This window comes from Triticum aestivum, chromosome 5D, assembly GCF_018294505.1.
Source record: "Triticum aestivum cultivar Chinese Spring chromosome 5D, IWGSC CS RefSeq v2.1, whole genome shotgun sequence".
Taxonomy (NCBI): domain Eukaryota; kingdom Viridiplantae; phylum Streptophyta; class Magnoliopsida; order Poales; family Poaceae; genus Triticum; species Triticum aestivum.
Window position 1 is genome coordinate 512956289 of NC_057808.1, and position 16741 is coordinate 512973029.

Genomic DNA, 16741 nt, shown 5'->3' on the forward strand with positions numbered 1-16741 from the left:
TTATATGTTATTTTTTTTGTTTGCTGAAAAGACTCCATTTGATAGAAAGTACAGAGCATGCATGTAATACAATCGTTGAACTGATAAAAGAGCGATGCTAACTACTCGAGGACAAACCACTCATAGATCTACCACACACTCTACCTTATATTTCACCTAAGTTACATATTTTCACGCTAGCAAAACTTACATGCTTTTTCTAGACATGTTTTATACCACCCTATGGACAAATATTAAAGCTGACAAGGGCACATATAAATATAATATGATACATCGTAACACAATTAACATGGGCAGAAGCTTTTGTTTTGTATTATTTTTATTACACCAAATGTTTTTAAAGGTTAGTGTCACAAAACTAAATTAAGAAAGAATAATAACATAAACTCGACCAAATAATATGATTAAAATTTATCATAAGCATATTGATAATGATAGAGTTAAGACTAATTAAAAATTTCTGTCTTCTGATACTTAACATCAGTTTTATATGATTAACTCTACCAAGTATAACATACAACATACCAATTGGCATCTTATATTGGAAAACGAAATTGCACAAAGCTAAAAAAATTAATATAAAAAGTGATGATATGTAGCTTACCTCAGATCCAAAAATAGGTGGGATAAACAATAATACGTGGTAATTTGTAATAATATTGCTACTTAGTCATTTGATTTTTTTAAGATTCAAATGATAAATCAATTTAATTTTTACTACCAATGAACGTAGAATCCGCTCCGAAAATATCCTACATATTTCTTTTACCTCATATATCCTATGTATTCAGCCTAAAAAATATGAGAGAAATCAACTATAGATGGCAATTTGCTTTAGAACTTACCAACATATTCGAATCATCTCTATTCAATCTACTGCTCCAAATTTCCAATCTAATTTTTTGCCGCACATAGTCGCCGATGATGCTTCTAATCAGCCAACCATAGCTAGGAATGTTGGTTATTCTGTGCCTTCAGTAGTCTATTGATGACGGTGATGAAGATTAAAAAGAGCGAACTATTGAGTTGCACTAAAAATCTTAGTGACAATTAATTTAAGCTCCAATAGTTTCTTTCTGTTAAGTTAACATATGGATAGTTTCTATTTTCATTCTTTGCCTTTTGCTTCTTCCTCTGAATATTGGCCATTTTTTCCTCAAAGTTGTATCAGATATATTTACTCAAAATTCATTTCTATGCTAAATATCAAAATCCTCTTTATATAAATGTACTACTGAACCTAAAAACTATCGACATTAATACTATTGAACACAGGAAGAACATAGTAGGCACACTAGGGCCTATGGCGCACCCGGACCTTATGAAAATTTCTAAGAATAATAGTATATAGATACATTGTTTGTGACATAGAGCCGGAATGATTTGAAAACTCGAGATAAAAGAAAATGTCATCTTTTCAACCGACCTACTATTAAGAAGTGAGCTACTTGATTAGGGGAGTGGATGTACAATCCAACCACCTAGGTTCAAGTCCTCACGAACGTGCGTTTGAGTTCCTATTATTAAGAAGAAAAAACATTGTAGGGGTCTTCCTTACCGCTTCCCTTAAAAAATAAACCAACTGTGTGCTTACCAAAAGACGTGAAGGTTTGGCCATTATGGATATGAGAACAATGTCTTAGAGTTTAGTATGCAAGTGATCAGGGAAATTAGAAACTACATATGGAATACAAAAACAACTATAGGTGTTACAGACATAATAGTTGTAGCCGTGGCTAGTTTATTTTGTCAAATTTTTACTTTTGCTTTTAGTTGTTGTAGAGAACCATGCTGTGGTTTCTTTGATAGAAATTGTTAAGAGGCTCACTGTTTCAATTTCCTTAAAGAAAGTCGATGAGATACCCAATGCTTTTTTCAGAAAAAAACGTGGCACCATTATAGTTAGAGAAGTGACATCGAAGGTGTATTTTTCCGGATCCTGATGTGCCACTAGCTTAAACAAAGTGAACGCTCCAGGTATCGACAGATGATGAACCGTGGTGAGTGATCCGAATATCGTTGTGTGGCCGTTGCACGCCACCATCTAGTTATCCTAATAAGAACTATGTTTTTCCCTCTTTGATGATAAGAGACTCATTGTTGAGAGCACCAATTCCAAGCGCAGGATCATCTACACCCATTCATGGACAGTAAATTCAAGGAAAATAGTAAAAATATTCGAAAAAATCTGAAAATTTTAGGTGCTCAATATGCTCAGGTGAGCTAGCTGAGTGCAAATTTTGTGGTCAAATAACATTCGTGGAGCTCGTGGCAAAAAAATTGATTGCCAAAGAAACTTAAAGAAACACGGTGTATATTCGATTTTTTTCTTCCCATGAGCTTCTCGAATGTCATTTTACCCCAAAAATTTGCACGCTGAACCTGAAATCAACTCTGGATTACCGCTCATCGTTTCAGTTCCTTTATGCCTCCTTTGTTCATAGGATAGAAATATCACAAGAATAGAAAAATCATAGGAAGTGAGATGACATGTATCTCAATTCCTATAGGGAAAGAGATATCGTTTGATGCATGGGATATGAATTTTCCACTGAGTCTACGATAATGTCTTTTTTCCTTTTAAATGTGAAGGATTGGTCCCTCTCCTACATATGAATAAGGATTCATTCCTACAAACAAAAGGGCTCCAAGGATTTTTTTTCTTACAAAATTCCTATACTTCAAAATTCCTACAAAATTCCTACGAACCAAAGGAGGCTCCTTCTTTGGTTCATAGGGTAGAAAAATCATAGAAATAGGAAAATCATAGGAAATGGGATGACTTGTATTTCAAATCCTATGAGTAGGGATAGAAAAAGATATGCCCTTTGGTTCACATCATTGGATTTTTTTTCCATTAAGCCTAGGCTAATGTTTATTTTCCCATGAAATGTAGAGGATAGGTAGAATTCTTCCATACAAATAGGATTCTATCATACAAACCAAAAGACACTAAAGGAATTTTTCCTATAGAATTCCTATACAATACCTCCAAACCAAAGGAGGCCTTAATGTATATATCAACGAGAGACCTATTGTGACACTGTTATATTCAGAAATTTGACATGTTATATTCAGAAACTTGCGAATTGAGCCTATCTCAGATGGTTAGTTTCTTTGTGGTGGAACCATCCCACCAGGGTTCAAGTCCTAGACTTGACATTGGTGTTCGCATTCTTCTGGATTTATTCCAGACTTTCCAACGATACTCGTTCAACGAGAGGATACATTTCCGTGGACTATGGAGGCGCCTATCTGATTTCGTCACTCTCAAGATGATGTGCCTACTCAGTCTCTACGAGGTGCTCATAGGGGTAGGATGTGCATACGTGCGTTCATATGAGTGAGTGTATGTACGTATGTATGAACATTTGCGTCTGTACTATGTTAAAAAGGACCCCGATAACGCCCAAACGTTATTTTTTTGACAATGACAAATCAAACATTTTTATGGCAATTTTAATAACGTGAGGATGCCAAGTTTAATTGGCAAGCATGGCAAATTCATGCTTAGTGTATTTTTTTGCCAGGAAATTGTTGTGCATGTCTAACTAAACTTGCCAACCTCGCATCACTAAAATTGTCATTAAAAACGTTTGATTTGCCCTGATCAAATACCGCGGGTGTATTTTTCTTGCTTCGCCCGTCGCCCCGTGAACGTAAATGGAACATACCCGTGGACTCGTGGAGAGTGATCCGAACATCGATCGTCGCGTGGCCGCTGCATGCCATGTCATTGGCATCCGGGACCCGGCCGTGCATCTGCTTTGCATGTGTGTGTGGTGGCGGTGCGGAGAGCCCGGCCGTATCAAAATCGGCATTCCCCATTGGCCGGCCTCATATCGCCATATCACCTTATCCACTCCCCCCACCCCCTCCACCCAAGCCCCCGTACCTCTTAGCTCAGCCATCTCTCCTACTCATCACCCACCAGACACCACTCCATCTCCCGCGCGCGCGTGTGGCCTCCGCTCCTCTCCCCATCTCCTCTCTCGCCAAGGACCACCGAGCTTGGAGCGCCACCGCCATGGCCATGGCCACGCAAGCCTCGGCGGCGACGCGCCACCTGATCACCGCGGCCTGGTCGCCATCCGCCAAGCCCCGCCCCGCCACCCTCGGCATGCCCTCCGCCCGTGGCCCGGCCCCGCTCTGCGCCGCGGCCCCGGACACCCCCGCCCCCGCCGCGCCGCCGGCGGAGCCCGCCCCCGCGGGCTTCGTGCCGCCGCAGCTGGACCCGTCCACCCCGTCCCCGATCTTCGGCGGCAGCACGGGCGGCCTCCTCCGCAAGGCCCAGGTCGAGGAGTTCTACGTCATCACCTGGACCTCCCCCAAGGAGCAGGTGTTCGAGATGCCCACCGGCGGCGCCGCCATCATGCGCGAGGGCCCCAACCTCCTCAAGCTCGCCCGCAAGGAGCAGTGCCTCGCCCTCGGCAACCGCCTCCGCTCCAAGTACAAGATCGCCTACCAGTTCTACCGCGTCTTCCCCAACGGCGAGGTGCAGTACCTCCACCCCAAGGACGGCGTCTACCCGGAGAAGGTCAACGCCGGCAGGCAGGGCGTGGGGCAGAACTTCCGCAGCATCGGCAAGAACGTCAGCCCCATCGAGGTCAAGTTCACCGGCAAGAACTCCTTCGACATCTAATCTCGTACGTCGTATATGCGTACGTGCTAGTTCATCGACCGGTAGTTATTGGCGGGTGGCGATGATGATGGACGTCCTGTAATTTTAATTGTCGAGTTTGAATGATGGATTCGATCGGTGATAATGATGCATCAGGTTATATGTACATGGTAATTTGATGATGATACTGCTGTATGTTAACGTTGTTCATATGCATGATCGGCTTCTTTTTATGTTGATGATGAGTAGTATTTTGTTTGTTACACGCGTACACGCTTTTTTGTCGTTTTGGCCAGAGATGAAGCATACGATGTTTAAACCATTCAACCTAGCACATAAGCACGGTAACCCGTGTGGGCAACGCCTTCTCTACGTATTGTTTTTGTGAAAGTAATTACTGAAGATAAGATTTATGCTAAATCAGTTTACGTATCTGTATAATTGGTTATAATTTCATATACTCCCTCCGATCAAAATTAATTCTGGCTGAGGGAACCATCTTTGTTGAAGTTGACTAGTAAGTTGCCCGTGCCTTGCTACGAAAGATAAAACATGTCTAGAAATATATTGCAAAATTGATTTTATTTTTTGAACCCTGAACCACACACCCACTGGTTTCTTATAAACATGTATAGAAACATCGTTGACTAAATTTAGGATCCAAGCAGAAATACATTTAGGATTCTAGCACGAGGAATCGAGGAAATGGTTGAATGTGGTTTGTTCTACTGGCAGGTTTTCTGAAAACCAAAAAGAAAAGCTCATAGAAATGCAGAGGCAAACACACCATCACGACCAACTGAATTTTTATAGGAGTAGAGATCAGAATTGACTAAGCATCTGATGTAGCCACATGATAACATCATCAAAATTGCCAGAAAAAAAATAAACTCACGAGTGAATGAAAGGAAAACTTGGGTCCATAAATAAGAAAGAACAAAGGTAGACCATAAATACACGGCTTCATACAACAATTCCTCTCTCGAGACCTTGTCGGGCAAACAACACAAATATCAGTAACTTGCAACAATCTTACTCGGCACATGATGGTTGCTCACTAATACAACTACGGAAATATAAGTCATACCAAATCATTTTAATAAGCTATTATTGCAGAAGGATATCTAATACCACGGTATCAAACTAATTAACTTACAGTCTCCAATCCTTAGCTGAGCCTACCAACTGCTGCTACGTACCGCCTTGCTGTCATTCATCTCTGATCCGTGGAAGCTCTGAGCAGCCAAGCACACAACATTTAAGCAGATCAAGCACAAACCAAGGTAGAGAAAACAGTGAAAAGGCTACTTGTTGGCCCAAAGAAAGTGCCAATTATGTCCAGGCTCTTTCACTACTAGGAAAATGCTTATACATAGAAATTTACCAGTAGCGCCTGTTTGAGCCCCCATTTTAATACATGACATTGTAGAGGCAGGCTTAGGTTAATATTTGTTGGTAGAGGCAGGCTTGTGATGTTTGTAGTGTATTAGCTAGGATTGACATTGTTAATTTGTTACTAATTATAGTGTAGTTAATTTCCCTAGTGTCATTGGTATATATGAGATGTTTCCCTAGTGTAGTTTCCCTAACATTGATGTTTGTAGTGTATTGTCTATCCGATAATGAATCAATGATATCGATAATGAATCAACGCACTGCATTAGAACAAATATTGATGTTTAATTAACTCTATCCAGTCAATGCTTATATATAATAGGAAAATGGCGCCACCACCAGCAACACCATGTCGACTGTGCAAGTCAAGGTGCGCCAACAGCCTTGCAACTGGCACACTGTTCGGCATATACTTCCAGCCGAGTTTTCTTCATGCGGCGGTAACAAAATATATGAAACTTGTAACAACTATTTTGTTTTTAGTGTTATTGGCATTAATGCATTATGTATATATAATTTTGCTTTTTACACATATCATCCCATGCAATGTGAGGTTGGAATTCAACAAGCTGACCGGAGACACTGTGATCTTTGAGGCTCCTGGGCCCCCCTACACTATGGAGGTCGAGAAAGGACGAACTATGTCGCAGATGGGAGGAGATGGATGGGTCTGTTTCATCGCCCACATGGGTATCACTGGTGGTGAGTTGATCAACTTCTCCTTCAGAGCAGAAAGACCCAAGCTGGTCGTCATTTATTTCAACACGGAGGAAGATGATGAGGACCCACTTGATGAAGCCATCTATGCTCAAAGAATGAGGCTGAGCGGGGAGGAGGTGTGCAACCTATGGGACATAATTCCGCCACGTGCTGACTTCGTCGGGGTGCCATTCGTGACCCGCCTGACAAGTACCATGGTTGATCAACATGCCATGGTATGTTATACTTACTGTAGTAATTTGATGATATGCTTTATTGTTATATACTTACAAATGCAAATTATCTGTATGTAGAATCCGATGATATGCATAGTGTAGAATCCAATGACATGCTTAGTGTAGAATCCGATTACATGCTTACTTAGTGTAGAGTCCAACGATATGCTTAGTGAATCCGATGATATATGCTTAGTGTACAGTCCAATGATATGCTGTGTAGAAGCTAGGCCGATGATATGCTTTAGTGTAGAGTCCGATGATATGCTTAATTAGTGTAGAGTCCAATGACATGCTTACTGTCCGATCGATGATATGCTTTAGTGTGTAGCTATAGAGTCCAATGATATATATGCTTACCGTAGAATCCGATCGATGATATGCTTTAGTGTAGCTAGAGTCCAATGATATATATGCTTAGTGCAGAATCCAAGAAAATGTTAATAGTGTAGAATCCATACTTATTAGTAGAATTCATGCTTAGTAGAAATGTAGTATTGTCTTTTGATAGTGTAGAAATCTATACGTAGTAGAAATATATTTGCAAGAGTATTTGCGAGGGTACTTACTAATTGATATGTTTTTCTTATTCAGAAATTGCCAAAAAGCCTATCTGTGAGTTGTGGTATCGAGCCTGATGAAGAAGGCTCTGCTGGAATACGCCTTACTGCAAGGGGCTCCGTCACCACCAGTGCGTACGGCATGGACACGGACGGTCGCACAAACTTAAGCTTGGTTGGGTGGAAGAGCTTTCTCGTTGGCAAGAATCTTCATGTTGGACAGGCCATCCTAATGACTAGCAGGAACACCCACTGCCAAGGCTTGAGGATGATGATCGTCATCGATATCATCTAGAACTATATATGTGTGGCTGCTGAACCATATTTATGCTACTATATGACTACCTAGTAGACTGCTTATCAACTAATATTAGTTTGGCACATGAGATCTATCCATGCATGTTGACTATATATGAGTACCTATAATGTTTGTGAGATTGTGGTTATATTAAATCTGGTATTGTGGTTAATGATATTGTTATATGAGTACCTAGTATTTGTGAAATTACAGTTTATTGAAACGGGTACTATTCTACGATATAGAAAGCAAAAAAAAAGTTGAACGATACAGCAGCATCGCGGGGACAGGAAAAGCGCCATAGATAAATAGCAGTAGCGCGTGACAGAAGAGCGCTATTGATAAGGTGACTAGTAGTAGTGCTGGGTTAGACCGTGCTACTACTATTAGTTAGCTGTAGTGCCGTAGTAGTAGCGCGGCTACCCGCGCTACTGATAGCCATAAAACCCGCGCCACTACTAGGGTTTTCCCTAGTAGTGTTTGTATGCGAGTTGATCAATCCTAGGCTTTTGGAATAATGTGTTGGGTTGATATAAAGGTCACACTATAGGCATGTCTAAATCTTTCCAAATGAAGGTTAATTATCTATCGTTGGGTTGAGTAGTACTTCGGTTGGCAATTTCAGGAAATGATGGCTCTAACATGATAAGAAAATTGATACAATTGATCGAACGGACAACCCAAAAGGAGCATTCAACATTAGGAACAGATGTTCTACTGCTCCCTGATTTTTCGGGTATTAGATAAGGGTGTACTTGATCAACTTATGTTGCAATAGAGTATTCTGGGTTTAGCATCAGGAAGAAATAGTCATATGACCTCTAATGTTTCTTGTATGATGTAGTTCAATAACTTAATCAGTAATGGAGGTCAACTGGATTCTGATCCTCTGGGTTTAGTACTTTAGAAGCTTCTATAACTTTTCATATCTAAATTATTCAATACGTAGTACAGTAAGCATGTGGTATCTCTAAGAAAAAATTGCAATCCACAATGCAATAAGCCTGTAATGGCTTCATAAAAATTGCATTCACACTCATATAGAAAAAATACTTTTTGCATTGATCATATTATTTCTATGAATACTTCAAAATTTAAGTAGAAAATATACTACTTGATATTCACATATCTATTATCTGTAAACGATTATCCTGCTATGACATTGGATTTTTACATTCCATCGAAGGTATTAGCTGTTTTATGAATAACTACTTTAGGCATACTTACCATCCTTCCAGATGAAGCATTCTTTGGCAAAGGCTCTCTGCGAATAATAATTGATGTTGGACCAAAAATACCTCATGCTCCGTTTGAATGTGTTTGTTAAATAGAACCCTTGGACATATGTATTTTACATCCATTTGCTTTTGAATGGCAGTTAAATGGAATCCTTTGACGTGTGTCCTTTTCACCTATTTGTTGTTACATGGCAACGCAATGGGCACTCTCCTAGTTAAGTATGAAAGTTCACAACATTCCCCAAGAGACTATCACAACAAGCATACCTAACAATAAGGGTAACAACTTGCAGCTTGCAGTGGGAAAATCAAATACATTGACAAGATGCATAATAAATTAAGCAGAGCCATCTAGTAAGATCATTAGTAAATTTTGGGATAGAGAAAAATAGACTTCTTTTAACACAAAATTAGAGCATGCACTCCTGTCCATATTTTTCATGCAACACTTGTAATTCATTTATAAATCAAGGCCTGCATTAAGTTACATTTGCGTACAGAGATGAAGCAAGAGTTGATGAGATATATAGGAGCTTTTACAACATACCTTGTTCCTTGACAGAGCAGATCAGGAGGCGACAGGCAGTGAATCCCACCTCCTTACACTCTGTTTGATCTGAAATGTGAGAGCATGTTGGCTTCTTGGGATGTGGTTCGAGCAGAGTGAGTCTCATCTACTTTCCCACTCGATTACTTGGCTGCAAGACATGTTTCTAGATAGTTCCATCTTGGCGCATGGATGGACATGATGAGGTTTGCCAAGGAAAGGCAGTAGCTGAGCAAAGTACATGTCCATATCACACCAGAACATGCCTAGAGTGTGTTGGTGGGGACGGGGTAGTAGTAGGTGGCGATGCAGCCGGCGACGTACTTCTGGAGGTCGGCATCGGAGGATACGAGGAGTGGGCGGAGGAGACGGCGATGAGGAGGATGATGATGTGGTGTTGGTGGGTGGTGGGGCTGTTGCAGCAAGAAAGGGAGGAACCAAGAGAGGGGTCAGGCCATGGACGACTACAGTGGCATACTTGCGGGAGTGGAATTGTAGGAGATGGTGGAGTGCAGGGGATGACGCAGAACAGGGCGGCGTGGTGGAGATGCTCGGCGGACAGACAACATCACCTGTGTACATGCTTGACGAGGTCGGCACCTGAGGAGACGGGCAAAATGGGGCGGAGGAGATGGCGAGGAGGAGGGGCTTGTGGTGGTGGTGGGTGCTGGGGATGATGAGAGTAGGCATGAGAGGCATGGGGGTGGACGACGTCGGCAGCGGCCATCGCGCGAGATCGTTTCCAGTGCCGCCGGCCTGGTGGTTCTTCCAGCGCCTTCCGGATGGATTTGGAGGAGTTGGGGAGAGATGGGACTTGGAGGGGCTATCTACAAATGTATGACGCGAAGCGGGCATCTTTGTGTAAAATTGCAAAGATTGCTTTGTGTTGTGTGTTGCAGATCCGACGATCCTAAACGCAAGATGGCATGCACACCATGATCACCAACTCAGATTTTTATTGTAGTAGAGATTAAAATCAGCAACAACGGAGTATATAACATAGGTAACTATGGCATAATCATTACAAGATATGAATTTAGCAGGTGCGACTAAGTCGACTTCTTCCACAACAACACCTTCAAGGCATAAAAGCCCTCGCCATGTCCAGCCAAAGATGGCCAAGACAAGGATTTTCATCATGTTTACCAAGACCAACCACTCAAGGCCAACACATCACTAAGGAGATGCCGCCTCCGACAAAATAAGGACACAAATTTCTTGCTGATGAGTCCATCAATCAAGGCCAGAACAAGAGTCTTAACCCTAGACATAAAATGGTCTTATAATCACCATCTGGATGATGAATCTTCCGGTTGTCATGTCATCCAGTACTCCCCGCTAGACCGAGATGGTGCTAGCGGAAGGGTGAGACATTTTCCCACCAAAGATCACTGCCCCAACTGTGGTGGTGATGGTGGTGGTGGTGTGTGTGTGGGTGGGTGGGTGGGGTGGGGGGTCCACCTCAATCCCGAGGCCACTACCCCATCGTCCTTTGTGTTTGGAATTAGCGCACACTTAACAATGATCTGAAAAACTGCACAAATCGGGTCAGGTCAGGTTTGGTCAGGTCGATCTCTACCAGACCCATGCCCTAGAACACTATGGGTCCTTCCTACACCCACGACCCTAGCAATGGGTCTAGACATAGACCCACACCCGAACCCTATGGTTAACTCGACCCTATTGGGAAACCAACGAGTCTGACAAGGTTTAATTATTATTTATATATTTATTTAGCTGCAACGCAATTTATATTTTGCCGGTCATGAGGGGCGGACCCAGTACCAAGAGAGAGCATCTACAGTCGGACTCCCCAAACCTACCTCAAACGTCCGGGCAGACGACCTGGTCACTGTCCGGTTGCAAAAATGCGACCTAGATGGGCGCCTCAAACGCCCGGGCTGACTGGCACCCCTCATATCCAGCCCAAATCTAGGGCGGATATGGGGGCTCCCAGGCTTGCCTGGGTGCGTCTGCCACCTCGGAACCGACAACCCTACTCATCTAAAATTCTAGCAAATCCAACCCCTTAACCTATCAGATCCATTTGCTTTCTCCTTTCTTCTTCCTCCTCCGTGATGTCTGTCTCGCATCTCCGTCGCCGCGTGCGCTCCACTGCCGTTCCGAGCCTCTGCGCTTGGAGATGTTGTGTTATTTTGCACAATATGATTGTCGAGGATGAGGGCGATGCTGTTGCCCAAACCAATGATTTTGAAGCGCCCGGGGAATAAGTTCAAATCCTGGAAGATTAAGATGCAAATCAGCTTATGAACTTTCTACAGATGCATCAGAATCTTTGAGATCATCAGGTGCACGCGCAGCTACTCAATGTTCTTGTGGAGCATATGTGGACCCACAACAAAAACCAAAGAGCTAATGTTTGAGTTGTGCACTTAAAATAAATTTTATGTAAGAACTATGTATTTTCGATACCAACATTTATTATTTACATGCGACATTGGCGTGTATGATGGACGTGCATGGATTTTCTTGGATTTAAGAGTCTGAATTTAAGATATATGGATACCAGACACGAGATATGAGGGGCCGTCCGCATGGGTCCACGTGCATGCCCAACGGGTCTGCGGGCATTTGATGGACCAGATTTGCCAAGTCCAGTTGTAGATGCTCTGACAAATACGAAACCAACAGTCTCTACCTTACAGGTTTTCTTAGAAACACCTGTAACTTTATTCATACTCATAACAATTACAGGTACACTGATTTGGACCTAAAATGCAAGAAAATACAAAGTAACTCATATGACTAAGAATTACAATGAAATCTCTTGAAAACACCTTCTTCATGGCGTCAATCTCTGCTCGAAGAAAAACTCCAAAGACTTCGGTAAAGAGGCTGCAATTTAACTGGAGCAACGATGTTGTCACTCTACCAGCCGCACAAACATTACCAATAATGGTTTTTGAAAGTGCCTTGAGTCACCCATCCAAAGAGATGGGAAGCCTTGATCGATGAATGAACGTACTTGGGCCAGGGATGATCCCCTAAAAGTGCAGGTCATCGAATCACTATATCTTCACCATGTTGTCGATGAAAGATTTCACCTCCACAAAGAATCAGACCAAGAAAAAAGGCTTGACATAGTAACATAAACTCATCAGATCCGAATAATCGAATCTGAGAGGACATAAAACTCTCTAACCTCATGGCACCTCCAAAAGTGTAAGTTAGGAAGAGAAGAATTGCGTGCATCGATGATTCTCATTGATCATGCACTAGGCACATATATAGATACAAGGGCTGCGAGATCTCAACCGTATCCGCTATACAAGGAAAGGATCGGGAGATATCGCTAAGCTAGGAAGTAAATACAAGAGATCCTAGCTGCCAGATATACATGCAGTAGCAACCGTGTTCAACACCCCCCTCCACAGTCAAAGCATCGCCGGAGACGCAAAGACTGGACCGAAAACCCTCGAAAGTCGAGGTAGGCAGTCCCTTCATCATGACATCGGCGAACTGCTGATCGGTGGGCACATGCAAGACTCGAACACGACCAAGTGCAACGTGCTCCCGGACAAAGTGAATGTCGAGCTCAATATGCTTCGTTCGGCGATGATGAACAGGGTTGGCAGAGAGGTAGACCGCGGAGACGTTGTCACAATAGACAATCGTGGCCTTGGGAACCTCAGATAGCAACTCCTGAAGCAACTGCCGTAGCCAAGAGCACTCCGCGACAGCGTTGGCCACAGCCCTGTACTCGGCCTCGACGCTCGATCGAGAAATTGTGGGTTGTCGTTTAGACGACCACGAGATTAGAGAGGGCCCGAGGTAGACGCAGTAGCCGGAGGTGGAGCACCGAGTGTCTGGGCACCCAACCCAGTCGGCGTCGGAGTAGGCGACGAGGTCGGTGTCGGAGGAAGCCATCAGGGTGAGACCCATAGCCATGGTTCCACGTATATACCGGAGAATGCGGTTCACCAGAGCCCAATGAGTGCCACGGGGAGCGTGTATGTGAAGGCACACCTGCTGAACAACATACTGAAGATCCGGCCGCGCCAGCGTGAGGTACTGAAGCGCACCGACGATGGAGCGGTAGAAGGGAGCGTCGGACGCGGAAGAGCCCTCGACGACAGACACCTTAGCCTTCGTATCGACAGGCGTGGAAGCGGGCTTGCAATTAAGCATGCCGGCTCGCTCCAGAAGCTCGTAGGCATACTTTAGCTCATGCAGAAAGAAGCTAGTGGCATGGCGAACGACCTTGATGTCGAGGAAGTAACGGAGAGCCCCCAAGTCCTTGAGGGCGAACTCGGTGCCAAGTCGAGTGGTGATGTGCTGAAGAAGCGCTGGCAAGGATGCAGTCAGGATGATGTCGTCGACGTATAGGAGGAGGTACGCAGTAGCGGCGCCCTGATGATAAACAAACAGGGAGGCATCGGACTGTGTGGACCGGAACCCCTGCTGCTGAAGGAAGGCCGCAATACGCTGGTACCAGGCCCGAGGTGCCTGCTTCAACCCATAAAGAGAACGGGAGAGCAGGCACACATGGTCCGGATAGGTGGTGTCGACGAAACTAGTGGGCTGCTGACAGAACACCTGCTCATCGAGGTGACCATGCAAGAAAGCACTGGACACGTCGAGCTGGTGAACAGGCCAGGTGTGAGAAATAGCCAGCTGGAGAACGGCGCGAATCGTGCCCGGTTTGACAACCAGGGCGATGTTGGTGAAGTCCACGCCGGCGTGCCGTCGAAAGCCGCGCACCACCCAACGCGCCTTATAGCGCTCGAGGGAGCCGTCGGGGCGAGTCTTGTGGCTGAAGACCCACTTGCCAGTGTTGACATTGGCGTGGGGAGGCCGCGGGACAAGCTGGCACGTACGGTTGCGCTGCAGGGCGTCGAACTCGTCACGCATCGCAGCGAGCTAGTTCGGATCCCGAAGGGCTGCGCAAGCGGAGGGTAGCGGAGACGGTGACAAGGTAGACGCAACACACGCGTACTCGTCGGAGGTGTAGCGCGTGCTAGGACGAAACGTCCCGGTACGAGCCCGAGTGACCACACCAGTGGGGGGTGCAGCCCCCGTCGGCGGAGCCGGAGGGGAGACCGGCGATGAGGGAGTCGAGCAAGTCTCCGAGGCTGCTGAAGAGCCCGCAGCCGCCAAGCCAGGAAAGGCAGCACCCGGCGGGGCCGAGCCGGAGACCGCGACGGCGGGGGCACCCGAGGGGCGGCCACGCCCGAGGCCCCGCTAGAGGGGGCAGCCGGGCCCGCGGCGGGCGTGGGGGCCCCCGAGGGAGTAGCCGGGCCAGAGGACGTGGGGCCGGGGCAGTGCTCGGCGAGGGGGGCGGCCCGCCAGGGGTGGTGGCAAGGGCGAGCCGCGTCGCGGGAGGAGCCGGAGGCTGCTCGGTAGAGGTGGGTACCTGCTGAAAAGGGAACACCCGCTCATCAAAGTACACATGCCGCAATGTATAAACGCGGTGGGACACTGGATCATAGCACCGGGAACCTTTGGTGTTGGGAGGGTAGCCAAGAAAGATGCGAGGAACCGACCGTGGAGCTAGTTTGTGAGGAGTGGTGGACACAGTGCTAGGATAACAGAGACACCCGAAGATGCGAAGGCCATCATAAGACGGAGGCGCACAAAAGAGAAGATGATGAGGAGCATAGTTCCAGCGTGGGCATAATGGGCGGATGTTTGATGAGGAGAGTGGCGGTGGCGAGAGCGTCCGGCCAAAACCGGGGAGGCACGTTGGAGTGAAAGAGCAACGTGCGTACGCAGTCGTTAAGAGTGCGTAGGATATGCTCAGCACGGCCATTTTGTTGGGACGTGTAGGGGCAAGTGAGACGAAAGATAGTGCCGTGAGTACCGAGAAGGTTGCGGACAACAACGTTATCAAATTCTTTTCCGTTATCAGTTTGAAGAGCAAGGATGGGGCGACCGAACTGTGTGGTGACGTACGCGTAAAACGCGGTGTGTGTGGCAAGTGCATTAGACTTGCGATGAAGAGGAAACATCCATACATAATGAGAAAAGTCATCTAGATCACCAAATAATAAAGATAGCCCGTGTTGCTTGCAACCGTCCGGGGATGTCCAAACATCACTATGGATTAACTGAAACGGAAAAGTGGAAATATTTGTGGACGCACTAAAGGAAAGACGAACATGCTTGCCAAGACGGCAAGCCTCACAAGTATGGTCGTTGATCTTATTGCATGAGAATGAAAAACTCTTCAGAATTTGACGTAAAGTGGTGGTGTTCGGGTGTCCCAAACGAGCATGCCAAAGGTCGACACCTGCGGCGAGGACGACTAGGGTGGTGGTGGTGGTAGCGGAGGAGTGCACCGGGTAGAGCTTGTTAGGACTATCGCATCGGTGAAGGATAATCCGGGTACGGGCGTCCTTCACGGAAAAACCGACATCATCAAATTCAACGGTAATGGGATTCTCACGAGCAAGACGACGAGCAGATACAAGGTTCGTGACTAAATCAGGAGAAACAAGAACATTAGACATGGTGATAGGCGTAGACGTGGAAGGAAATGAAGTACGACCAACATGTGTGATAGGTAAAGAGGAACCGTTACCAACGGTGATGCGAGTAGGAGTATGAACCAGAGTGAAGGTGGTTAGGGTACCGGGATGAGATGTCATGTGGGCGGTGGCGCCCGAGTCCATGTACCAAGCGTCGCCGGTGCCGTAGTTGTTCGGTGATGCGGCCGAGTGCAGTGCAGCCAAAGGAGCGTCGCCCCATGGCGGTGAGACCGGCAACGGGGCGAAACCGCCGTAGGGCTGAACCGAGGCGAGCGGAGCGTGATCACCGACCGTCGTCGGGCCGAGTAGAGCCGCGGAGCCAGCACCGGCCGACTGCTGTGGCACGACGAAGTAGGCCGGATGGCCCGCCGGGAAAACTGGCGGCATGATGAAGCCGCCGAAGGGCTGAACCAGGGCGGGCGGAGCGTGGCCGCCGGCCATTGGCGGGGCCGGCTGCATGTGGGTGAAGGAAGCCGGCGCGCCCACGTTCATGTGCCCGAAGAGAGACGACGAGGCAGAAGGCATCGCAGCGGCGATGACGGCGGCTGGGGGAGGAGGCGCTGCGGCGGCCAGGGAGGCTGCGGCGGCTGGAGGAGGAGGCGCGATGGCGCGGTGGGGATGGCCGGCGATGACGGCACGGGCGACGGCGGCGGCTGGAT

The 16741-nt window shown here is 46.1% G+C and overlaps 1 protein-coding gene across 1 annotated transcript; it reads left to right on the forward strand.

The window, feature by feature from the left end:
- The first annotated feature begins 3909 nt into the window (after nucleotides 1-3909).
- Nucleotides 3910-4860, forward strand: LOC123123353 (photosystem I reaction center subunit II, chloroplastic). The gene has a single exon (XM_044543845.1). The coding sequence runs from the start codon at nucleotides 4028-4030 to the stop codon at nucleotides 4640-4642; it is 615 nt and encodes a 204-aa protein (XP_044399780.1). The 5' UTR covers nucleotides 3910-4027; the 3' UTR covers nucleotides 4643-4860.
- Nucleotides 4861-16741: the final 11881 nt, after the last annotated feature.